We start from the raw sequence: 27,298 nt of genomic DNA, 5'->3' as shown, positions 1-27,298 counted from the left end.
AGTATGCCGTGCATTCTAGCTCATTATGCCTTTTGCCTTACAGGTGACCAAAAAAAATTGTTATGGGACTATACAACCGCTTTAAGGACTGCATAAAGGCAAGTAGAGGGCCACAGTTTGGAGGCCACTGCTTTAGATAGTTTAGATTAGTTATAGTAACTGATAGAAGAAATAAACAGATTATTACATTAGCATACCTCCCAACTGTCCCTGATTTCGAGGGACTGTCCCTGATTTGGAGCAATGTCCCTCATTCTCCTCATTTGTCCCTCATTTTGGTCTGATCTATAAAGATGTATATAAAATGCACTTTTTATCTATCAAAAAGTGTTTCCCAGTGCTAAACCTTTCATCTGATTTCTAAATTACTGCATTTTTAAATTCCAAAAGCCAATATAAAGAAATAGTAGTGGTAAAAAAAAAAGCACTTGTGGATTTAACCAAACTTATTTTTTTGTACAATTCTCCTTTAAGGGGGCGTGGCAAGGGGTGTGTCCTATGCCTACATACTTTTGCTGATAGGTGTCCCTCATTCCCATCTCAGAAAGTTGGGAGGTATGCATTAGTAGCAGAGTTGTATTAAAATTATATTAAACCTTCAGTTTTTTAAGCACTTTCAGCAGCTGATTTACTCACGTATTTAGTATACAGCTTCTTTATCTTTTAATCTTTGCCTGGTTTCCTGTTTCAGGGTGACTCCTTTGTCTTGCAGCATCCTATGGAGTCACCCTTGCATGCAGATACTGGGTCTCCCTACAGTGTGCACACAACCCCATAGCCTAGGATAGCAAGGCACTTCCCTTCTCCCCCCCCCCCCCTCCCTTCTCAAAGCTAACAGACTCTCTTCAGACTGCACTGTCCACTGTTACCTCTTTTCCTGTAATAATCAAAAGTTCAGGGAGGCAGTACCGAGAAAGCGGGAGCAAACAGCACTAAAAGCTGTAAACTGCAAGTGCTGGGATAGGAATTTTAACAGTTTACTGGGAAATGTTTATTTTATTGTGCTCAATGTGTAAGGCTATAAAACACTGCAGGGTTTAATACTACTTTAAGTCATTTGAAAGCTAATGGGCTATAGAAGTGTAAGATACAACCATAGCCATACAATTATCTGAATTCATGTTTTAGCAGTTGACTGTGCCAGACTAAAGTGCAATTCCAAGCAATAGAAATTATTTACACTGGGATTTTAAAGCATCACAGTGATTCTAGCAATATAATTTATATCTAGAACCAAATGCCATTTTTATTGATAAATTCAGCACAATATCCTTGAAAATAAGATGTTATCACACGGCAATAACTTGTATTATTTCTGTTAGACTGCAGAGGAGAGCCTGAACTATAGATAAATTGTGCAGGATAGCGGGTTCTAAATCTGATATTCTCATCTGCTTTGCCCCATTGAAGTTTCCCCTGACTCTGCAGTTAACCTAATAGCAATCTATCTTTTAGAAATTGGTGTAATAAATATAATACAATTCAAACCAATACATTGAGTGTGTATCAAACCACTTTTGTTATAGCAGAATTTCACAAAACCAGATGAAAAACATGTGCAAACTGAGATTGGTAAATGTGCTGCAGGCAGGGCTGGGACAAGGGGTGGGCAGGAGGGACAGCTGCCCTGGGCACCATGGTATCAATTGAGGTGGGGGGGGGGCACCACAAGGAGATTGGGGTGGAGGTGATTTATGTTGGGAGAGGAAATCTGGGGGGCGGTAGGGGGTAAGAATTGTTCTAGGAGGGGAGATTAGTAGAGGTGAGCTAGGAATGGTGAGTTGGGGGATTTTGTGCTAGGATGGGGGAGTGGAATTTGTGCTGGGAAGGGGGATCTGGAGTTAGGGGGAGAGGATTTGTGCTCGAAGGGGAAATTTGAGGGGTAGAGGATTTGTGCTAGAAGGGGGGGGGGGCATTTTTTGGGCTGGGGGCATACTGAGAGAGATAGAATGTGAGGTGAGGGGGATGGGGGGGGAGGATTTGTGCTTTCAGCAAGGGGGCGCATTTGTGCTGGTAGGAGGGGGAATTTCTGCTTAGAGGGTACGCATGCAGACTGGTGGGGGGGGGGGTGGGGTATCATTTGCTCATACATCTTAGAGAGGTTGGGGGGGGGTGCAATTTGGCATGTTTACCCTGGGCTCTAGATGACCTTGTTTGATTGCATGCACTTTTGTCATTGTTCTTTTTATAGCTACCTGCAGTGCAGATCGAACATTTTAGAAAACAGAACTGCTACAGTACCTAAATTGGACCTTCACTGAAAAGTGAAAGTGACACTCAACTCCCTATCCCATGCCCCAATACTTTTGACTTTTTTTTTCACATGGAGTGGGTAAATTTTTTAATACGCACCTGCTTCCACTTCCTTAATTCTTGCCTAAGTGAGACAACATGTACTTAGGCACGCCCCCCTACCCATGCCCACAACCTCCTGGGGCACATCACACATCCCAGGAGATTGCACAACCAGTCCCACAGCAACCCCACGATTTTGCACATGCTCAGTGTGGCATGCAAAATAGCAGCACCCAGCCCACAGCAGTAAGAAGAGTCACTGTGGGAAGATAGCGCTGGACCTTCAGACACTAGTAAGTACGATACTATTTGTAGCTGCGGACTCTTATTTCGAATTAAAAAGACCCATTATTTTAAGATGTCTATTATTTTTATAACATTGCCTTTCCTATCAACTAACCCTAGATTTTTTTCTTACAAAGTACATGCACAAAAAACAACAACATGTACCGCAACCCCTAAGGAGTGACAGTTAATCTGGGATTCCCCACCTTTCACAGCCAGGCACACACAATTTTCACAGGCACTCCAGAGTCAAAGAACAGTCCGTTACTTTGTTTTTGTTATTTATTGAGGGTAATAACTTGGATGGGGATGTGAGGTTATGGGATGCCTACTTGACTCTCAACTTCAGGGACACCTCTCCCTATATACAGTCTCTATATACAGCTCTACTACTTCCTCCAGCACACACTTGCTTGCAGAACCTTGCTGGAACACTGTGTGGAGAGCTGACAGTTACTCAATCAGATTAAAGGCAATGGCCTTTTACAGGCAGGAACCTGAGGCCCCTTGGCTGTGTAGCAAAGTATTACAGTGTCCAGCTTGTACTCAACCTCCTGTGGTTACTGATCCCAGCACCACCTCTACAGGCACTGCCAACCCACCTGACTGCAGCTGCCCCTTTCACTAGCCCTCCAGGCTTAATTTTCACCACAGTCCTCTGGACTGACACTCACCAGCCCACCCGGCTGACTCAAGTAGTGCTGACCTACTCCTGCTGTACTCTGTCCTTGCTCCCATGCCTCCAGGAAGGGCTTCCTCCATGTGTTTTTGGCAGGATCCTTCCAGTACCCTAGCCCTGGCCCAAGGTCACGCCCCCCCCCCCAGACTATGGGGCACTGTCAAGGGCTACTGACAGACTACTCATCACTCCATCTCCATCTTCCACTCCATATGCCCCCTGCTGGAATGACTCATGCCTATTTATAAGGTAGCGGAACTTTACCTTAAAAGGGAAATTCCACCTTTCCTCCTCCCCTCTCATCTCATCTTAATTTTTGGAAACTTTTTGACAGGTGGCTGCTCCTACTTCCACTGAGATCATCTAGGAGATCTCAGTGGAAGTTCATCATTGACCCCCCCCCCCCCCCCACACACAGGTCACAGGTCCCAGGAAGCTGCTGGTCCATTCACAAAGCATTGCAAAACTTGCATATAAGCAGTGGGAAGCTGACTGTGAGGACACAGGAAGTCACAGCTGGCTTCCCACATCCAAGATGGTGGCGCCAGGGACCCAAAGAATGGCGGAGAACCAGCCAGGGTGATTACAGAGCTGGATCCCTCGACTAGTGAGTGTTTGTTTATTAAAATTCAGCAGCTACTGACTTTATTTTTTTTTTAAACGACGGTAGTTCCTCATTAAAGTGTTTGTTAATGCACACTTAGTAGTCACTGGCAGCCCCTCCAATATATTAAGACAAAGCACGATGTATATATCTTTTCCAAAAAGAGTGTTGTAAATAGCTATTTGGAGCTGTTTTCAGGGCCACATGACCCGCGGCTGCTTTTCAGCTCCGATGGATGGCTTCTGCAGGAGGGGCCATTATCTCCCTCTGATGTCAGTCGGGGGAGATCACGTAGCCACTCAGCCTCTCCTGCAGATGCCTTGTATCAGAGCTGTACAGCAGGCACAAATCACATGACTGGCCTGAATGCCCTATTTTAAAAAAGATATATACAGTGTGCTCTGCCTTAATATATTGTCCATTGACCATTCAATATTTTTTAGGATATGTACCAATAGCGGCGGGGTGAGAAGGGAATGAGGGGGAGAAATGAGAGCAGAGCAGGTCTGCGTATGACAGAGGGACGTACTGTGACCACGATGGTCAGGGCTTAGGAGCCCTGATTATTGTGGTCAGTACAGAGAGGTGATACAGTAAGTGGCAGGTTCAGGGAGTTTTTTTTACAGTTTAGAGGGGGACAGATTACACAGCACAAGCACTGTGCTGTTTAATCTGCTTTTAGGATCCAGTATGTCTATTTTTCTGTGGGTTAACAAACACTTTAAGTATAAACACATGAGACAAATACTGTAATTTCAAAACCATTAGCAAAAACAATAATGTAAAAATAGCTTTGGAGAATTGAGCTGGCCATACACCAATATAATTTAATTAGAATATGTTTGTTTTTGGAAAGTTTTTTTGATTTTTATAATAGTTATTGGGGTCAAATCAATGATCATGTTTAACAATAGGGATGGAAAAAGCAGAATGGAAACATTTTCTCAAGCAAATAAAATTAAAACAGCAAATATGTTTTTTATTCTGTAAGTTCCATTAATTTCAAAATTGAATGATAAATGCAAACAGAATTTAGGAGTACTTTTGAACACCACTCATCACGTCTCTGATGGCATTATCGGAATTACTGATGAGATTTTTTGTACAAACATTTGACCAGCTTAAGAGTCCATTTTAGCAGAGTGGTTACTCAATAGCTAGATAAGAAATGATTACCTTTTCATGTATTTCGGAGAACACTCTGTTTGTATATTGGTAGGTGCATACTTCACGTGCATAGCGTTGTACGATGTGTGAGTGTACTCATTGTCATCATTGTAATCAGAACCAAGCAATGTCCTAGCCCAGGTGCCCATGTCATAAGGTGGAAGGGTTCCGCCAAATTCAGATGGCAAACATTCTGGGTGGATTAGTTGGTGCAGACTGTTCAAATTGTTCCCATGAAGAAAAATCTGTCAGAAATAAAAAAAACAATGAATTATGGATAGTGTATGATATTCATGAACATTTAATAGTGACATAGTAGGTGAGTTTTTCTTTTTTTTACGAAAGTGGATGTTTACTGTATGCAGGGTGGGTCGACTCTTGCCATAAGGCTCGGCATACTTGTACGGTACAGCACACCTACCCTTTGGAGTGACTTCCTCCAGCGATGTGATGTATATGCTCCCCTTTGTTCCTTCACTTACAGCTTACTGTTCTGCTGGTTGTCTTCAGAGTTAGCTATAGGGTGATTTACCTCCTACTCATTCATGTTGTATTTACATTGTCCCAACACTTCCATTATCAGCATCTTAGGCCTCGTACACACTGATAGACCGTTTTCATCGGTCAAAACCGATCGTGTGTGGGCCCCATAGGTTATTTAACCATCGGTTAAAAAAAAGCCAACTTGCTTTAAATTTTAATTTTAATTTTAATAGGTCAAAACCGATCGTTAGTAGGCACAACCATCGGTTAAAAATCCACGCATGCTCAGAATCAAGTCGAGGCATGCTTGGAAGCATTAAACTACGTTTTTTTCAGCACGTCGTTGTGTTTTACGTCACCGCGTTCTGACACGATCGGGTTTTTAACCGATGGTCTGTGGGCGCGACGGACCATCAGTCAGCGCCATCGGTTAACCGATGAGAACAGTCCTTCAGACCGTTCTCATCGGATGGACTGATCGTGTGTACGAGGCTTTAGGCTCCTAAATTATTAAACTTGACAGATAGTAACCCACGTTTAAAACGTCCGCATGCCGCGTTTGCATTTAGAAGCATTTCTAAAAAAATATACACATATATTTTTTTAAAATGGGCAAAAATGAAAAACGCCTATAAATGAAACGCTGCTAAACGCGGGTTACCGTGTTTAGTCGCGTCTGGCGTCTGATACGTGGAAATCTTCTGCGTTTGAACCCATTTTTTTGCTTTCAAAGAAACGCTGTTAAACGCAACTGCCTAAAAGCGGCAATAAACGAGACAGTGTACATGGTCACATAGGATAACATTGAATGAGTTCAGGAGCAAGTAAAAAAAGCGTCCAAATGCCTCTGAACGTACGTTTAGCAGCATCCCGTGACCTTACAGATTGCATGAATGTGATGAGAGCGTACAGCCGTACACCACACTGCACCATGTGTGCACAAAATAAAAAATTGCTAAAGATCTCGGAAAAACTTTTTTACAAAAGAGACTTTGCATTTCACCTCTGCCCAAAAAATGCTACCTCCTAGCAATTTTTAACTTCATGGCTTTAGTTACACTTTAACCCTTTAAAGCCATCCTTTATCAGCTTGATTTTGGTGCTCATAAGTAATTTTTGATTGGTTACTCTTAATTACTGTTTGCACTTAAAGCGGGGGTTCTCCCTAAAAACATATTTTTTTTTTCTAGTACCTCATTCAGCATAGTAGCGTGAGCTACAGTATGCCTTTATATATTTTTTTGGCGCCATACTCACTGTGTAAACGCCTACGAAAGTTTCCGGGGAATGGGCGTTCCTATTTAGAGGGCTCGTGATTGACGGCCGGCTATGGCGCGTCACGCTTCACGGAAATAGCCGAAATAGGTGTTTGCTCTTCACGGCGCCTGCGCAGTCAGCTCCGATGTCTGTGCGCAGGCGCCGTATAGCACCGGGAAGAGCCGAGACCTACTCCGGGTATTTCCGTGAAGCGTGACGTGCAATAGCCGGCCGTCAATCACGAGCCCTCTGAATAGGAACGCCCATTCCCCGCGGGGAGTCTGAAATTTTACTACGAGATTACACAGTGAGTACGGCGCAAAAAAAAAATATATAAAGGCATACTGTAGCTCACGCTACTATGCTCAATGAGATGCTATAAAATTGTTTTTTAGGGTGAAACACCGCTTTAAGATGCACTAGAAAACAAGTGTGTTAACTTTGAAGGACATCACTCAAATAAATAGAAAATATGCACCAATAGAGGAAAAAAAAGAGGCATGTGGGACTTTTCAACACTTGTAACCCTAATGCATTTTAGTAGCTCAATTGTATTCTCTTTGTACTATTTTACTTTTCAGATGTGCTGATTTGCAACACATTTCTGCAATTTAAGGCTGAACTTCAGGCAGATATAAAATACACAAATGATTGCAGCTCTGTATTCATTAATGGATACTTAAAAAGGGAAGCTCTGCTTGTTTGCACCCTTCCGCTGCCACATTTGGCATCTTTTTCAGGGCGGGAGCAGGTACCTGGTTTTGAGAGGTACCCGCTCCCACTTAGGCGAAGTCACCTGGAAGTTCAGTTCCCCTCATTCTTCCCCTGCCACCGGGCCATTCACAAAGAGCAGCACGCTTTGTGCATGCTCAGTAGGGAGCTGGCTGTGAAGTCGCAAGGCTTCACTACCGGTTTCTCTTACAAGAAATGGCGGCAGAAGCACCCGAGAGCTGATTGAAAAATCCGCTGGGGTGAAGACACCACTGGATTCTAGGACAAAGCAAAGTGACACAGAGATGCGCTCAACAGTGTGTTGCTTCTCCTTTCACTGTCCAGTTACAGGGACACACAAAACCTATGTAGCTGGGTGCTGTCTACCAGCTGAAGGAGCAGGCTTTTCACTTTTTGCCATCTCTCTTTTTCTCCCCATATCATCATTGTACTGCTGGAGCAGGCTATATGTGAAATCTCCCACTCACCCCCCTCTGTCCTGACAGCAGCAGTGAGCCTGTTGGGAGAGGACTTGTGCATGCTGCCGCAATGGATCATGGGACATGTAGTCCCCAAGAAGCGATATACAGGACATTGAATGGGGGCTGCAGATAGGGTTGCCACCTCATCCCTTTAAAACAGAACACATATGAATTACACAGGTTCTGAGGCTAATTTAATTTAGATAAGGCTCCACTTGAGTTCAATTACCACCTTAATCAGCCACAGAACCTGTGTAATTCATATGTGTTCTGTTTTAAAGGGATGAGGTGGCAACCCTAGCTGCAGACCACATTACCCGAAAACCCTGAACATTTGTCAGTCAGCTACTGCTGACACCAGATTGCTTTTCAGAGGTAGATTTACCACCTGTCTGAAACAACCCCAAAATGTACCAGTACCACTTTTTTTTATAATTTATTACCAATGCTATATAGATGTATTATTATTTCTATATATATTCACTAGCATCTTTAATTGCTACTAGCATCTAATTTTATATTGGCGTCAAACAGTTAACGTATCAAGCAATGGAGTTGAAACTATGAGAACAATAAAATGATGTAAAAGAGAAAAAATGTTCCATTCTCTTGATAAGCAAAGAATGTGAATTTTGAGCGTTGGCACATTGAAAAGAAAAGCTTTGGGCTCAATAGATCCAGGTAGTGGAAGATAATGAAATTATAAAATGGAACACCTTGTGCTGTAAACAGATATACACGATTATTCACAGCAGCCGAGCCTTCCTTCCATTGCATGTAATTACAGATTCCTGGCTCTGTCAGGAGTTTTAATATATTTTCCCTTTATCATATAAGAAATGAGATTCCAACTGGTTCGTTCCTGTTCTCTCTGAAGATCAAAGATACCCGTAGCACAGTGACTCCCACTGAAAATAATCCATTGTCACAGCTTTATTGATCAGAAGCAGACAATCTGCAGTCTACAGCTGTGACCACAGCATGTCATGTGACTTCATCTCAGAGGTCACCAGGAAAATCAGGTTAACTAGAGTCTGTGGGGATTTAGAGGCATCCGAGGAAAGCCAGTCTTACATATGTTCATGAGCCTTACCCTTTTCCGGGTCTTGTCTTTAAGGAACGGCTTAATTATTGTATACAAAGCATGGATGTACCAAGGCTGATTGACAAAATGAACACCTCCGAAACGGGCTGGAAAACTGTCCTAGAAAAAAAAAGAGAAATACAGGAGCTCATTACTGGACATAATACCTCTGTGCCAAAGGCAATCCATTATACATGTGACATGACAATAACACAATTGTACCACCCAGTTGAATGGCAATTGCAACCGCTAAATTAGACAAAAATATTGAATTGTGTGTTGTGGTTAGCACCTGTAATGATTGTATTCTGTATATGAATTCTTATTTTATTTCACATTGTATAACTGCATTCATCTTGACGTCAAAATCATCAAGGTACATTTTATAAGGATTCTAGGGCATTCATCATATATTTGTTCAATGTTTACTCAAAATTCACTCGATAACATTCACCCTATTCATATAGCACATTTCTATGTACATTTGCCCAACATTCCCTGAGAATTATTTACCTTTTCTTGCATGAATAAAAGTACTTACTGTAACATCCATTTTGGTGATAAAAGGGTGAATGCTACCTTCTTTGCACATTCACCTGACATTCACTGCACACATTTGAAACAAAAATTCAACAGATGTGAAATCACTGCATAATGAAAATATTATTGCCTATAGAGCAGTGTTGGTCAATTTTCTTAATATGGGGGGGCCTCAAGTATAGCCCACGATCAAAGGGCTGCACATACAATACCGTGAATATTCATTATCAGAGACAGCAGATACACAACAGGATAAAGTTAAAGACTATTGACATGATACACAAGATGGTCAAAGGCTGTGAACCTAATACAGGAGAGGGTCAGAGCCTTCAAACAGCAGACAAGAGATGCACAGAGGCTACAGACATGATACAAGGGTTGGTCATAGACTGCGGGCAATATACAAGAGATGTTCAGAGACTACAGACATGATACTACAAGGGAAGGTCAGAGACTACAGACATGATAGAAGGGTTGGTCAGAGACTGCAGACATGATACAAGAGATGGTCAGAGACTCACGACATGGTAAAGGAGATGGTCAGAGACCACCGACATAGAAAAAACAGAGATGGTTGTAGAGTGTGAATATAATACTAGAGAAGGATAGAGACTGGAGACATGTCACAAGAAATGGTCAGAGACTGGGGACATGTTACAGGAGACTTCAGAGTCTGTGAGTATGCTATAGGAGTTGTTGGATACTGGGGATATACTTTAGGGGACAGTCATAGAATGGAGACATATTACAGTGCATTGAAAAAGTATTCATAGCCCTTGAAATTTTCCATTCTTTTAACAACCAAAAAACATAAATGTATTTCATTGGGTTTTTATGTTATAGACCAACACAAAGTGGCACATAATTGTGAAGTGGAAAGAAAATGATAAATAGTTTTCATTTTTTTTTTTTTACAAATAAATATCTGAAAAGTGTGGCGTGCATTTGTATTCAGTCCCCTATAATCTGATACTCCTAACTAAAATTTAGTGGAACCGATTGCCTTCAGAAGTCACCTAATTAGTAAATAGAGTCCACCAGTGTATAATGTACTCTCAGTATAAATACAGCTGTTCTGTGATGCCCTCAGAGGTTAGAGAACCTTAGTGAACGAACAGCATCATGAAGACCAAGGAACACACCAGACAGGTCAGGGATAAAGTTATGGAAAACTTTAAAGCAGGGTTAGGTTTGAACATCACACAGAGCACTGTTCAAGCCATAAACTGAAAAACCTACCAAGACATGGCCGTCCACCGAAACTGACAAGCCGGGCAAGGAGAGCACTAATGAGAGAAGCAGCGAAGATGTCCATGGTAACTGCAGAGATCCACACCTCAGGTGTGGAGAATCTGTCCACAGGACAACTATTGGTCATCTACTCCACAAATCTGGCCTTTATGGAATAGTGGCAAGAAGAAAGCCATTGTTGAAAGAAAGCCATAAGAAGTCCTGTTTGCAGTTTGCGAGAAGCCATGTTGAGACACAGCAAACATGTGGAAGAAGGTTCTCTGGTCAGAAAAGACCAAAATTTAACTTTTTGGCCTGAAAGCAAAATGCTATGTGAGGCCAAAAACTAACACTGCACCTCACCCTGAATAGACCATCCCCACCGGTAAACATGGCGGTGGCAGCATCATGTTGTGGGGATGCTTTTCTTCAGCAGGGACAGGGAAGCTGGTCAGAGTTGATGGGAAGATGGATGGAGCCAAATACAAGGCAATTTTAGAAGAAAACCTGCTAGAGTCTGCAAAAGACTTGAGACTGGGATGGAGGTTCACCTCCAACAGAACAACGACCGGAAACATACAGCCAGAGCTACAATAGAATGGTTTAGATCAAAGCATATCCATGTGTTAGAATGGCCCAGTCAAAGTCCAGACCTAAATCCAATTGAGAATCTGTGGCAAGACTTGAAAATTGCTGTTCACACTCTCCATTATCTGACAGAGTTAAAGCGGAGTTCCGGCCACAATTTCACTTTTTAAATATAAATACCCCTGTAATACACAAGCTTAATGTATTCTAGTAAAGTTAGTCTGTAAACTAAGGTCCGTTTTGTTAGGTTGTTACAGCATTTAGACACTTTATAAAATAGAAATTGACTGGGGCCATCTTAAGTGTGGGCATCATGAAGCCAGACTGTATGACTTCCTGGATTTCAGCCTTGCACATGCTCAGTGCTGCACAAGCAGTGTCAGATCAGGTTTCAGCACCTGTGCTGTCCAAGTCACATGATTCTTTGAGACTGGGGAGTGCACAGACTCCTGGAAAGTTACACCCACTACATTCCCAGGAGTCTGTGCGGTGTAGGTTAGGAAGCATTAAGCACCTAGGTGCAGGAAGTGGGAAGATTAACTATTCTGCCTAGCAACAACACTTTGAAGGCATCTAAAAAAAAAAAAAAATTCGTAAAGGACTAATGACATTTTTTTTAAAACTACTGATGTAATGTTATATTTATGGGTGGAACTCCACTTTAAGCTATTTTGCTAAGAAGAATGAGCAAAAATGTCACTCTCTAGATGTGCAAAGCTGGTAGAGACATACCCAAAAAGACTTGCAGCTGTAATTGCAGCGAAAGGTGGGTCTACAAAGTATTGACTCAGGGGGGCTGAATACACGTGCATGCCACACTTTTCACATATTTTTAAATAAAATTTGGAAAACCATTTTTCATATTTATTTGCCATTTTTAATTTTCCTTCCACTTCACAATGATGTGCAACTTTGCGTTGGTCTATCACATAAAATACATTTACTTTTTTGGTTGTAACATGACAAAATTTGGAAAATTTCAAGGGGTATGAATACTTCATCAGGTACTGAAAAAGTATGAAACTACAGGAAATTACTGCTATAAAAGGTCAATAATAACACATAGATTATTGTCTGCAGGGGCCCCAAGGGTTTCCCATAAATTGCGGACCACAGGTTGGGCACCAGAGAAATAAAGTGCCAAACCTCTGTTTAACAAAACTTTCAGCACTTCTAAACCAAATTTACTTTTTTTTGCTTAATAAAAAAAATAGGGACAACCACCACCCCAGGCATGCCAGCTGGTATACCCATGGCAAATGTTCATTGAATATGCAGTCCCCTGGCATGATGATATCCTCAGTTCTGGGGATGGTATGAAAGGGCTATACTATATTATATTGCTTGGTTAATCCTGCTGAGGACTTCAGAGTGGATGAATGAAAAACTTATATAGCGCGGCACATGCGAACTGAATCGCCTCTGGGCGCATGATGTTTCATGTCTCATGACATCAAAAGAGCAGAGTTTTAATCCGTCTTCTGAAAGTCAGGTGGTTTTCCTCCAACCGAACGCTGGTTGGTAAAGCGTTCCATAGTCTCGGACCTTGAAAAGCAAACCTTCTTTCTCCTTTGGACTTGTATTTGGTTTTTGGAACCTTGACCAGATTTTGGTCAGTGGATCGCAGAACGCGATTAGAATTGTGAGGTTCTATCTTGTCGCAAAGATATTGCGGCGCCTTCCCATGGATGCACTTATGTGTCAGGCAGAGTGCTTTAAATACAATTCTGTCTTTTACTGGCAACCAATGCAGGGTTCTCAGCGAAGGTGAGATTGATTCCCATGTCCTTTTCCCAGTCACCAGTCTGGCGGCCGTATTCTGTACGACTTGCAGACGAGCGATTTGGTACTTTGGGAGCCCGAGGTAAAGGGCATTTGCATAGTCCAGTCTGGAATTCACGATTGTTCCCACCACGACTGCTACGTCTTCTTTGCGGATAAATGGAATAAGTCTGCGTAGTAGGCGCAACAAATGGTGCGATCCGCTGACTACTGACCCTATTTGTGCGTCCATTGTCATGAAGGTGTCCAAAATGACTCCTAGACTTTTGACTTTGGAGCTAGGGGTGATGCTTTGGCCCAGAATGGGCGGCGGTGTCCAGGTTGTTGCCAGTTGACTCTTTCGGCTGGCGTGAAACATAAGAAGTTCTGTTTTGGAACTGTTGAGTTTAAGATAACTCTTATGCTGCGTACACACCATCACTTTATGTGATGAAAAAAAATGACGTTTTTAAAAACGTCATTTTAATTGACCGTGTGTGGGGGAAAACGTCGTTTTATGTCTTGTAAAAAACGACCAAAAAAAATTGAAGCATGCTTCAATTTTATGTGTCGTTTTTCAAAAGTGCACTTTTTACTTCACAGAAATTGACCGTGTGTAGCAAAAACGTCGTTTTCTAAGACGTTTTTTCATCCACGCATGCCCAGAAGCTACTTATGAAGCGAGCTTCAATGGAAAACGTGGTGGAACGTAACCTCGCTTTGCTAGAACATTGTGAGAAAAACGATGGTGTGTAGGCAACTTCGTCTTTGAAAATTGAAGTTTCAAAAACGTCATTTTTTACTTCACAGAAAGTGTCGTTTTTTTTCATCACATAAAGTGATGGTGTGTACGCGGCATCAGTCATCCAGTTTTCTATCGAAGAGAGACATTTCTCTAAACTGAGATGATGATCCTTTTTGTTGCAGATGCGAAAATACAATTGCGTATCGTCTGCATAAGAGTGATAAAGTAGTTCTTGGCTACTGATAATATCAAAGAGAGGGCGAAGATAGATGTTGAACAGCACCGGTGACAGGGGGGATCCTTGGGGGACTCCACATGGCACCGTGCGTTTTTCCGACGTGAAAGATCCCAGTTTCACTGTTTGTGATCGGTTTTCAAGAAAGGAGGAAAACCATGGTAAATCACCTTCTGCGATTCTGGCTACCTCGGCCAGTCGCATCAGTAACAGTTTGTGGTCTACTGTGTCAAAGGCTGCGCTTAGGTCCAGCAGAACCAGGAGACAGGATTCTCCCTCGTCTGCGGCCTCGAGGGCATCGTCCCATATTTTGAGTAAGGCCGTTTCTGTCCCGTGTCCGGAAACCTGATTGAAATGGATCGAGTAGATTGTGGGTATCTAGATGCTGTTGCAGCTGTTGTACCACTACAGTTTGTTCCCGTTGGGGGTGTCGGAGGGGTTGAAGTATTCCGGATATTTTATCCTTTAATTAATTTCTATAATTCAGACTGGTATACACATTTTATTTTTTATTTTTAATATATTGGGTGGTATTTATGGAACTAGGAATCCATTAATATATACAGATATTCTTTTTCTTCTTTAAATATAAATTATTATTTTAGATTACTTTATTCTTCATGCTTCTGTAAACTGCCTTATTTTTACCACATGGTAATAAACATATGGAATAGCTAGATGTAAGAAGCAGTTAGTTAGCAGGGAACGTTTGATATGAACTACGTTTAATTGTTCGTATTTCTGTATGCTATTGCCATATATCCTGCTATTTAAATTTATTTGTATGTTCTTCTAATATTGAAAATAAACTTAAATTTGAATGAAAAAAAAAAGAAATGGATCGAGTAGATTGTGGGTATCCAGATGCTGTTGCAGCTGTTGCCACCTTCTTATCCTGCACGAACGATCCCGGGTTGAATTCTTGAACCTGCACGATTTGGATTCCTTCAAGGTAAGCTCTGCTAAGGATGGTCCCAAGCATGACTGCAAAAGGAGAAGGACGGTCATTCTGTCATGGTGACTAGCATTGGGAAACCAGAGAAACCAGGCAATAAACTGTATGGACATTTGAATTTTGAACAAAACCTAGCACACAACCCAGGAGTCCAAAAATAGCAGATTCCATTTTAGGATTCTCATCTCATTAGGATTCTCATTCCATTTAATACAGCACTAAATACATTTTTCCAGAAAAACAAAACATCTCAGTTCCTTTATCTGCCATTGTTAACAAAAAAAAATGTAAAATTCTTATTAAGTCACAAATTTTAAGGCTTCATTATGATCTAAAGAATGTGCATACAATGGCGCAGACATCCCAATGGCTCCTCAAATGCTGATTTTTCTCACCCACATAATCCCTCGAGACTTTGGTAAAACCAACTGAACGTATCTGTTTAGAGCACAATGAATGCCTGCATATAATGAACTGTGGACATTAATTTCCACTGAATAAACAGAGATGCTAAGCAGAAGTAAGAGATAATTAAATATTAACATATTATTTGCTTCTGAAAAGCCTGTGCTTTAGTCAGATATTTAGACATGAGTGCATAAAGCCACTGAGGTAATTAGTCTATTCAGTTACACTAAGCTATTATATTTCTATTGCAGTGTTGGATCAAGGTCGCCAATTGTCCAGAAAGAACAGGCACATCATAAAAACAACAGACTGCAGGTGTAAAGTCCATTTACAAAAACAATGGAAATTTGGCAGTTGAAGATTAAACATAGGCCAAGATGGCAGCTTCCTTGCCTGAAAATGATAGGTGGGTTTACTTACACTTTAACTCCTCCAACTCCTCCAAGAGCCAGCCCACTGCTTGTATCATGGCTGGAGGCTCTTGAGTACTGACAAAAAAATGAAAACCTGTTACATACATTATTTCAGTGATGTCATTACTAGGTCTCTGTGCTTGCTGGGTCGCTGTGCTTCTCTGTGCAGGCAGCTCATGGATGCTGGGAGGGTCTGGCAGGGTGCTGTACATAGTTACTTGAAAACATTACAGCACCCTGCCTCAGTACTCCATCAAGAGTCCTCAGCCCTAGGGAGCTGCGGTGGCTCAACGCGATTGGCACTGCGCTGACAAGCCATTCACCTCTGCAGCTAGGGGTTCGGATCCCGGTCTCAGCTACATGTGAATTGAGTTTGGTAGTCTCAGCCCGGCTCCCGGTGGGTGTGCTATGCGAGGTAAGCCTGCGCTTAGTACGCTCACCCCCCTCCCACAAAAACCACCACACTTACACGCACTCGAAATTGGGTTAACATGCACGCACTTTGACCACGCGGTCTCTAAAAAGAGAGGCAAAGGACTAACGGGGCTGGTTGAGCGGGCTAGATCCTCTCACTCCCTTATAGGGAGTCCCTCTGCTTCAAAGCGGAGCAGGTAGGGCGGGCTGTGTGGGAGGACCCCCTCACACACCCACCATTGCCACCTGGGGCAGGGAGAAAGGTGGCAGATTGCCTCTGGGGGAGGCCTGCCTACTCCCAACTCCTGCAGTCTGGCTCCTCTCTCGAGTACACGCACAAAATACACTTTAAAAAAAAAAAAGAGTCCTCAGCCCTAATACAAGCAGTGGGCAGGCTCTTGGGATTCCTCCAAATGCAAAAATCGATGTGCAAATATTAGCCCCTATTCACGGTATGTAGTGCACCACGCATATGCACGTTCTGCGCGCGTTGTTGCACTTTGCGCATAGTGCAGCATATTTATTTCAATTGACTGCCTTACATGTGACAAACATGGCAAAATGGAAATCTCTGCACTCTCTGTCCCTCCCGAACCGGACCATGATCATAAACGACCATCTTAAAATGGAATACTTATTTTCCAAAGCTAAACTCTAACAACATTTTTTACATGGACTGGGAACTGTGAGCTAGATTCAGATAGCCCTGCGTAATTTAGTGCGGGCGTAAATTAGGGCGCAAGTACCGATCATAAACAACCATCTTAAAATGGAATACTTATTTTCCAAAGCCAAACTCTCTAACAACATTTTTTACATGGACTGGGAACTGTGAGCTAGATTCAGATAGCCCTGCGTAATTTAGTGTGGGCGTAAATTAGGGCGCAAGTTCCGAATCCATAAAGAACCTGCGCCCTAAGTTACGGCGTAATTTAAATGGGGATGATGTGGGCGTGTTTTATTTAAATTATTGTTGACCCCGCGTATTTTAAGTTTTTTACGAACGGCGCATGCTCGAAATCCCAGTGTGCATGCTCTAAATTCCGCCGCAAATCGTCATTGCTTTCGACATGAACGTAAATTCGACGCGGGAACGACGTACATACTTAACATTGCGTACGCCTCATAGAAGAAGGAGCAACGTTACGCCGGAAAAAGCCTTACGCAAACGACGTAAAAAATTCCGCCGGGCGCACGTACGTTTGTGAATCGGCGTATCTAGGTCATTTGCATATTCTACGCCAAAAACGACGGAAGCGCCACCTAGCGGCCAGCGTAAATATGCACCCTAAGATACGACGGCGTAAGAGACTTACGCCAGTCGGATCTTAGCCTAATTTCGGCGTATCTTGCTTTCTGAATACAGAAAGAAGATACGCCGGCGCAGCTTTGAATTTACGCGGCGTATCTATAGATACGCCGGCGTAAATTCTTGCTGAATCTAGCCCTATGGCTTTAAGGATCCTAGAACTGCAAATCTAGAATGATACACTTGACCCCAAGCCCTAAAGCACTCTCCAAACTGCTATTTTCATTCCTTAGTATGCTGGACTTTTATACCCCACTATCAACACTGTACCTTTAGTGATACTAATTTATAGATATGATCTACGAGTGCAACTAATCCTCTGGTTATGATCTGTGTTTAGACTAAGACTTAAAGAAGAAGTACAGCCAAAGCTTGTTTGGTTGTACTTCTCCTGTGGATCACAGGAGTGCAGTTTGTTCTGCACTCCTGCGACTCGTTTTCAGCAGACAGCGGGCTAAAGCCTGTTATCGGCTGACATCACCGAACCAGTCCACGCTAGGGTAGGATCGCAAGCATATGGTCGAGATCCACCCACGTGCCTGAACTGGCACCCGGCTCAGCCTCTTAGCGAGCCACTGAGAGCCTAAACCAGCCGCTTCCGTCCCTCCACAGTCCAGCAGACATTTTGAGGTATAGGTTTGTTTGCTCTCTGAAAAATATGCTCTGTCTACTGTGACAGGAAGTCAGGTAAATCTGTGGGTGTTGTCACAAACGGGACATACATTTCTGCCTTGTTTAGACAATACACTAATCATTATTGGGCGTCGGCTACAAATGTGGCCAGGAAGGCTAAGGGCCGTTGGAAGACTCCAGCTGTTCAGAGTGAGGCAATTAAAGGCCTCTATAAGAAGTCCAGAGGATTACCACTAATTGGCTGCATCACTCCTAAGGCTGTGTGAGTAGGAGAGCAGTGCCAGAAGGTCTTCGGTTGAGGTGAGAAGACCATTGATTTTTCTGTGTGATAAAAATCAAAAGACTATTGTTTTGTGCTGTATGACCAGCACTGTCTACCCAGCAGTAGGCTGTGTTAGACTTCATAGATAGGTTCCTGTGTGGAAGGTAGACGCCCAGAGTGGCTAGGATTTATTTTATGTTTGATTTTGTTTATGCTGTTTGGATGCTTGCAATTGTTTTCCAGCAAGATGGAAAAATAAAACCAGAAACTTTGTTTTCAACCGTCTTCGACTGCCAGTCTGTATAAATTCAGTGTGTGGTGAACCCAACCAAGGGTCATGTGACACACCCCGCTACCGAGCTAACCCCTCACACTACCTAGATCTGTTTTGAGGATATATGTTCTTATCTTCTTTGTTTTTTTTCCCTTTCCTTCTTTGAAAATTAAAGATTTAAAATATTTAAAAAAAAGCTTGGGTTTCTTTTTGAGCTTTCAGCATTTTTTAGTCACGTTTTGCTGCAATTTTTAAATCCGTGTATCGGACTTGCTGCACTTTCAAATGCACACTGTTAGAACAATTGTGCAAGGCTTAAGGTAAGACCAGAGTTCAGCCTTAAAATGTACCTGTACTTTCACATTTGATCAAAGTAACAGGTTTATTTTGTAACCCTTCCTTTTGCTGATACCTGCTCAGGCATCCAGTATTGCATTGTGGGAGTATGGGTGGATAGTTATATGCTCCCCTATACCTGGAAGTATCAGGTACCTTATTTGACTCTGGCAAGCAAATTGGACAGCAGGGGATGCAAGCAGGGCATCAGCAATAGGGAAGGATGGTCAAGTAAACCTGTCACTTTCCCTGGAGTAGTATACAATTATAAATGCATAAAATCATCAGTAAAATATTTAATTTCAATACTTTATCAGTGTTGTAAATTAGACATTCTGAGCTTCTTGTGGGAATATGTCTCTCCATACACATCCCCATTCATAAACCTTTTCTCTCACTGGGTTGATCAGAATCACTATAATACCAGATGGGTAGCACCCAGCATGGTGGGTGCAATTAATAAAAGGTCAATTCAGTTAAATAATTCAGCAGCTGTGGCATAGTACAGAGTGCTCTGCTAACATCACATAAATACACAAATGTCAGCTGTGATGACGCCAGTGAGGGAACAGAATTACAAAACAAAGCAGTGAATAGTGGAATGATGGAATGGCAGATGGAATGTGACAGGTAATTGTTTAAATTAGGCAGTTTTAAATGCAGGTTGAACATTCAGCATGTGCTCCTGAACCCTTTGAGCTATTCCCCCCACCAGCTTAGCAGACTTTTACCCCCAGTGTGAGATATTTTCACATACTCTAGTGTATAAAAGCACTCATTATCATTTATAAGGTAATGATCTAATTACCACAAACAGTTCTTGAGGTTTTTACATGTCTCCTGTATTGGTGCTCTATCTTCCTACTTTTTTATACATGTACACATATCTCTATTTGCAGTTCTTGGTTTATGCCGTTCTTTTAAACCACACCTCTGTAATTGTATGCAAGGATGCTGCTTGGCCAGAAATGTGTTAATACAACTTCCTGAGCACCAAATTACAAGATTAAGAACCAATTTAGCCCTACAACTAGTGAGTATTGATTCTGGTGTCTGAGTCATTTGTTGACAGCTGCAGTTTTTAAAACCAGAACAAAGGAGAGCGAATATATGAGTTGGGATAGAACTGCCATATTACACACCCCATTTCAGGGAAAATAATAATAATTCCTACATAGAACTTCCTGTGTGGTAATGACTATATCACTTTCCTCTGATGGTAGCACCCCTTCACTGCCACCCAATAGTGCGGAGGCAAGATGGCGCATGGATAATACATTGATAATATGAAATATGGATATGGAACAGATTTGAAAGTATGCTTGCATCATTTTTAACTTGCAATTTCATAGTGTTTGCATTAAAAAGTAAATTGGGTTTTGCATTAATGTGTTGGCATATTTATTTTCCTGGCCATTTGTTGGTCAATGTATATGCATCTCTATTTTTAGTTCTCAGTCTAAGCTGTTGTTTCATAACACAGGTACTTGTATTCAAGTATCCTGTTTGGACACAAATAGGTTAATATGACTTCCTAAGCACCAAGTGACAAGATTAAAAACCAGTTTGGACCAACAAGTAGTGAGTATTGATCCTGATGTCTCTGGGGACTGTTAATACAGTTGGAAAATGATTGCTCACACAGACAGATAACAGTTATCATCTTCCGACTGAATTTACCAACATGTCTGTTAATCTTCCTATTCTGAGCAGACAATAGCCTGGAATCATGTGTTTCTTAAGTCACAATCTGCAATATCAGACAATCAGCAATATCAGATCAGTTGACTTAGGCTGTCCATTGACATTAAAGGATGGTTGGCATCAAGGCATTTGGTCACCTTCAGTCCTCCAGGCATTCCCGGCCAGGACAAGTATTGTCAGTCAGTAAAGCGGTGATGTGGCGGCTTTTTTTGGGGGCATCAGATTGTCCTGGGGGGTGGCTGTGTCAGTTTCATTCCGGGACACTGTATTGTCCTGGAATGAAGGTGCCCGGGACAGACCTGCAAAATGCGGGACTGTCCCGGACAATCCGGGACACGTGGTCACCCTACTTCCGGACAGTAGCTAATGTAGCGACACCCGTGCAGTGGATCCACCGTATCGATTTCCCGATGTGAAGCTCAATACACAGGTTGACAGGCAACCGGAGTGGTGCTGGATAGACATCAGGTGAACAGCAAGCAGAGCCAGGCCCCTCTCATGCGAGTTGGAATGTGGTACCCCGTGTGGTAGACTGCAATCCCCCTCTCACAGTGACGGGATGGTGTCCACATGAGGGGATCCAGGAAGCATAGAGCCTTGGGCCTAGTCTGCCCTGCACTTTTATAGTCTCTCCCAGAATTCTCTTGACCCAGATAAATTCCTGTTCCCCAAACATCCTGAAGAGGAGGCTCGTCAGTGCGTGCGCTGGAATGTGAAAGAATATGTGCATGCGCTCACAAATGTGTGCATTGTTTATACTGCTTAAATATATATAAATGTTCTTAGTTTATAATAGGATGCCAGTAAAAAATGTGCTCCTTCAGTGCATTTTCTATGTTTTGTCAGTAACAAAGTTACCAGGAGGACTAAGAACTGTATGTAAAGCACTGCATAAATTGTAGATGCTATATACAGTGCCTTGAAAAGGTATTAGTTTAGATCAAAGCATATTCATGTGTTAGAATTGCCCAGTCAAAGTCCAGACCTAAATCTAATTGAGAATCTGTGGCAAGACAACTGCTGCTCACAGACGCTCTCCATCCAATCTGACAGAGCTTGAGCCTTTTTTGCAAATGAAGAATTGGCAAAAATGTCACTCTCTAGATCTGCAAAGCTGGTAGAGACATCCCTAAAAAAAAAATTGCAGCTGTAAATGCAGCGAAAGGAGGTTCTACAAAGTATTGACTCAGGGGAGCCGAATACAAATGCACGCCACACTTTTCACATATTTTTAAATAAAATTTGGAAAACCATTTTTCATTTTCCTTGCACTTCACAATTATGTGCCACTTTGCGTTGGTCTATCACATAAAATCCCAATCGAATACATTTTGTTTTTGGTTGTAAAGTGACAAAATGTGGAAAATGTCAAGGGGTATGAATACTTTTTCAAGGCACTGTATATGCCAGCAACAACTAAATTAATATTTTATGATTTGCTTCTTGTAGCACCATGCCCAGATTAAACAAATGTCCCGCCCCTAATTAAAGTGCATGCTCTGAATACAGTGGCTTTGTGGACTCTAAAAACTTTTTTGAAATGTTGGCATCTATGGGCTGGACATACAGCCACGGATAGCTGTGGCCACTGCCGATTTGCCATTGTGCCCACCGCTAGTCCCTCACAGGTGGCTGTTAGGCTGGGTTCACACTACGGTTTTCCCGTCCGTCAGCCGCATACGATTTATATGAAAAACCGTATGCGGCTGAAACGGACGGGAACTTATGGAACCGCACACATGTGCGTTTTCCATTAACATTAATGCCATACTGTTTTAAAAACGACCGCAAAACCGTGGTTGAACACGGTTTTGTTCAATATATATATATATATATATATATATATATATTCTTTTAAGTTGCCATTTTAGCAAGTGATTTCTCACACGCAGCATAGATATACCTACAATTATACGCCCGAAACAAAAGACTCCTCCTGGGTATGGGTATACTACATTATTATTATTATACAGGATTTATATAGTGCCAACAGTTTACGCAGCACTTTACAATATAAAAGGGAGACAATACAGTTATAATACAATAAAATACAAGAAGATTAAGAGAGTCCTGCTCAGAAGAGCTTACAATCTAATAGGGTAGAGCAGGTGGTACAAAAAGGTTGTAACTGTGGGGAATGAGCTGATGGAAGTGGTAAAAGATTAGTTGGAGACAGGATAGGCCTCCTTGAGTAGATGAGTTTTCAGGGATCGCCTGAAGGTAGCAAGAGTAGGGGACAGGTTAAGATAGCGAGTTCCAGAGGATGGGAGAGGCTCTCGAGAAATCCTGGGAGGAGGACACAAGAGAGCTTGAGAATAGGAGTTCTTGAGAAGAGCGGAGAGGACGGTTTGGGTGATATTTGGAGACATGATTTGTGATGTAGCTCGGGGTACAGTTGTGAATAGATTTGTATGTTGTGGTTAGTATTTTGAATTTAATTTGATGGGAGATTGGGAGCCAGTCTAGGGATTGGAAGAGAGGGTTGGCAGACACTGAGCGGTTAGTAAGGTGGATAAGTCTGGCAGCAGCATTCATTATGGGGATAGTCTATGGAGAGGCAGGCCAATGAGAAGGGAGTTGCAATAGTCAAGGTGAGATATAACAAGGGAGTGAATGAAGATCTTGGTGGTTTCATTTGTTAAAAAGGGGCAAATTTTAGAGATGTTACGGAGGTGATGTCTACAAACTTTTGACAACGATTGGACTTAAGGCTGAAATGTCAGAGTCTAGGATTACACCTAGTACCCTGGCGTGAGGGGAGGGACTGAATTGTTGAAATTGGGGAATATCAATAGCTCAGTTTTAGAGAGATTTAATTTAAGGAAGTGGTGCGACATCCATGCTGATATGTCAGTTAGTAAGTTAGTGAGACATTTGTGAGACTTTTGCACAGACTAATCATATAGAGGAGCCCAAAATCCAAGGAGCACTTACATGCTTTCCAGGGGCATAAACTACAGTATGCATTTAATATCCTGACTGCCTATTACATTTTTAGAAGCCCTGGAACAACAAGAGAGTGTAAATACCCACAAAATTACCTATTTTTTGGAAAATATTTTTAGAAAATAAAGAAAGAAAATGAAAATATATATATTTTTTTGGACAAAGCTGTCAATTAATAAGATATTTATACCACACAGCATAGGCATACTTACAATTCCAGAGAAAGCACACAAATGCAAGGCTACCACCTCCAAGTCCCAAATAAATACGTGAGGCAAGACCACTGGTACAATTGCAGAAAGCCGCTGCAGGCTTACTGTACATAGCAATCCAGTTAGTCAAAAGACCTATGTGTGTGTGTGTCAGCCCATAAGGGCCTTAATAAGAAAATGGTAACATTATTGATATTATCAAGAAGAACCCTCTGATCCTTTACTTGGGTAAACAGCTACATTCTCCCAGGCTCCCACTCTTGGATCTCTCTTGTCCCTAAGATATTTATCCCCAAGAACACCTCTATAATCTTGCTGTCATGTTCAGTTCTTACCCTTTGCTAACACATGCAAGTATTAAAGGCTCAATCTGGTTACTATGGAGTTTTCTTCACTTGTCACAGGTTAAAGCTTCAGTATTTAACACTACATCAACTGTGGATCAAATTATGTTTATTTAATACAGTGCAAGCTCCATACAGTATGTGGGCTTTTTAAAAACCCAGATTACTGCAATGCTCATTATGTTAATGCCAGATAGATTTCAAATGAATCACTGCCAGTGTCCATTACTTACAATGCCAGTGCCTGCACCCAAAGCCAATTGATGAATTGGCCGGGGTGCCAACATTGCGGGATCCCTGGACAGATAAGTGTCCTTTTATTAAAAGTCAGCAGCTACAGTAGTTGTAGCTGCTGACTTTTCATTTCTTTTTTCCAGACTGGAACTAAGTGATCTTGCTGCCCCCAACCTCAGTATATGCTGCTCTTTTTGTTAAGATTTTTTTTACTTGGTTTTGACACTTCTTTTTTGTGGAGTTATTTATTATAACTTTGGATAACTGCTATTGGCACATACTTTATCTTTTATATGTTCATGAATGATTTTTTTGTATACCTTTTTTTTTTGTATAATCTTTATTTGTGAACGGCATTATAGTACAGCACAACACATGTTGTCAGGAGCATTTTGCAGCAAACAATAAGCCGTTCATTTTCCAACATAACATAAAAAACAAATTGACAAATTGACAAATTAGACATTGAGACACAATGAAATGTATAGGCACATCGAGACCCAATTATTCTAAATAATGTCGCTAAGGCCCAGGGGCCGGGCAGCGAGGCAAAAGTGGAGGCCACCCCAACGCATAAAACACAACCAATAAAACTAAATAGAGAAAAAAAATCCAAGCGTGGGGGTGGAACATCTAAGGTCTCACAGCGGTGGATAGAATGGGCAACCGCCGAGGGAGGGGCAAGGACCGGAGGCCAAACCAGCTGGTCCACTGGACGACATCTAAACAGTAAACAGTATGCCAGATGAGAGGTAGATCGGCCGGGCGCGCACGAGGGAAGGGGGGTCTCCATGGACCTCCGACATACCTTCCCACACGCAACAAATCCGACCGACCCCCACCGTGGTCGACGCGCCCATCCCGAGGTGGCAAAACAAGTGCCCGACCCCAAAGGGGGTCAAGCTGCCCCCCGGCAATGGGACATCGAGTCCGTACAGCCAGCCGGGACCTCCCACGCTCACCCCTCCCCCGACACATCACCCACCAGGTCACTCAATGTCATTAGATCACTAGGAGAAAAGCGGAAAGGAATAGAGCAGAGAAGACAAGTGAAAGAGAGCGAGAGGGGAAGAGAGAAAGAGAAGAAGAGGAAGAAGAAGAAGTAGGGAGGGGTTAGGATCAGAGTGAACATACCTGAGGTCAAGCGTCCGGCTCCCCCCCCCGCACCGTTTGCCTCCGTCCATCCTGCATTCCGCATCAGCTGAAAAAACAAACCAAGGGAGAAAGGGCCACCCAATGAGGTCCAAGCCATCCGGCCGAGGGCACCGCAGTTAACTACAGGGTCCGAGGTCTTTGCTTAAGTGAGGGGTCTGCTAACTCCAACAATGCCACATCCAGACTGGAAGTGACATATCCCGGGTCCGAGGTGTACGCCGCCCAGGCCGACCAGGTGCCGGAAAACCGCTCCCGGGTATTCCTGCAGGTGGCGATCCAGTCCTCCGCCTCCCGTATCTCACCAACCTTGCGGATCCATTCCTCCCTGCTGGGAACCTGCGGGCGCTTCCAGTATATTGGAAGTAGCCGCTTCGCTGCGTTCAAAAGGTGGGGCAGTAGACTGCGCCTGTACTGGCTCGCCGGCAGGGGAGGAATGTGCAACAGAAAGTGGATCGGGGAGAGGGGGACATCCAGGTCTAGAATTGCCTTGATCTGGGACTGTATGTCTAACCAGAAAGGCCTGATCACTGGACAGTCCCACCAGATATGCAGGAGTGTACCTCTGTGGCCACATCCTCTCCAGCACCGGTCCGACGTGGATGGGTAGATCCTAGCTAAATCTGCTGGCACCCGGTACCAACGCGACAACAATTTATAATTGGTTTCCTGGGTCTTGGAGTCAATAGAGCTGGACCTGGTAAATTGGTACAGTTGCGTCAGTTGGCTAGGAGTGAAAGTCAAGTCCAGGTCCCTCTCCCAGGCCCTGACAAAAATGGGTTTCTGTGTAGACGTCGCAGAGCTGAGCAAGCGATAGAGTTCGGAAATCATGTGGGGGATCGGTTCCTCTTCAATAAAGAGGCGTTCAAAGTTTTTAAGTGTGGAGGTGTCCCGAATTGAGTCCCCGTGTGTCGCAAAGAAATGGAGTAATTGTCGGTAACACCAGAAGTCCATTGGAAAGGTCCCGTGCCGTTCTCTAAGTGTCTCTAGAGGCAAGAGCTTACCGTCTCGCAAGAGTTTACCACAGCTAGCGTTACTATCGTCAACCCACGGACCAAAGAAAGCCGCCTGTTCCCCTGGTGGAAACCACAGGAAGCCACCCAATGGGGCCAATGGGGACACGGGGGGGCCAGGGCCAGTCGAGCGTTAAGCCGATCCCAGACTTGTAAGGTCTGAGTTGTCAGCGGGGAGGCAAATTCGGACAGCCCTCTATCTCTCCAGGGAAACCCAGAGCTTGGAGGCAGTGTGAAAGCGCCAGTTGAGTACCCTCTGGAGGATAATTGCTCTGTGATACCTTTGGATATCTGGTAAGCCCAGGCCTCCTGCCTCTCTCAGACGCGTTAGTAGTCTAAGCGCAATTCGTGGTTTACGGCCGTGCCATATAAATTTCGATATGAGACAGGACACTTGAGTAAAAAATACCCTAGGGAGTGACATAGGTATCATCTGCATGTAAAATAGGATGCGGAGAAGGATATTCATTTTCACCACGGCCAGCCTTCCCAACCAGGTAAAAGCCGTCTTGTTCCAAGTGGCCAGGTCGTTTTTCACTGCGG

The 27,298-nt window shown here is 42.9% G+C and overlaps 1 protein-coding gene across 1 annotated transcript in view; it reads right to left on the bottom strand.

Moving 5' to 3' along the window:
- The window catches only part of CLVS1 (clavesin 1), a 162,777-nt gene that overhangs the window by 25,067 nt on the left and 110,412 nt on the right, over window positions 1-27,298 (bottom strand). Inside the window, exons 4-5 of the mRNA XM_040354259.1 lie at window positions 9,057-9,167; window positions 5,040-5,275 (exon numbers count right to left, since the gene is read on the bottom strand). Of these exons, the coding sequence (XP_040210193.1) occupies window positions 5,040-5,275; window positions 9,057-9,167 (347 nt within the window). The remainder of the gene's footprint in view (window positions 1-5,039; window positions 5,276-9,056; window positions 9,168-27,298) is intronic.

This window comes from Rana temporaria, chromosome 5 (assembly GCF_905171775.1).
Source record: "Rana temporaria chromosome 5, aRanTem1.1, whole genome shotgun sequence".
Classification (NCBI taxonomy): Eukaryota; Metazoa; Chordata; class Amphibia; order Anura; family Ranidae; genus Rana; species Rana temporaria.
The sequence above is the reverse complement of the archived record's forward strand: the minus strand, read 5'-3'. Positions and strand labels throughout refer to the sequence as shown.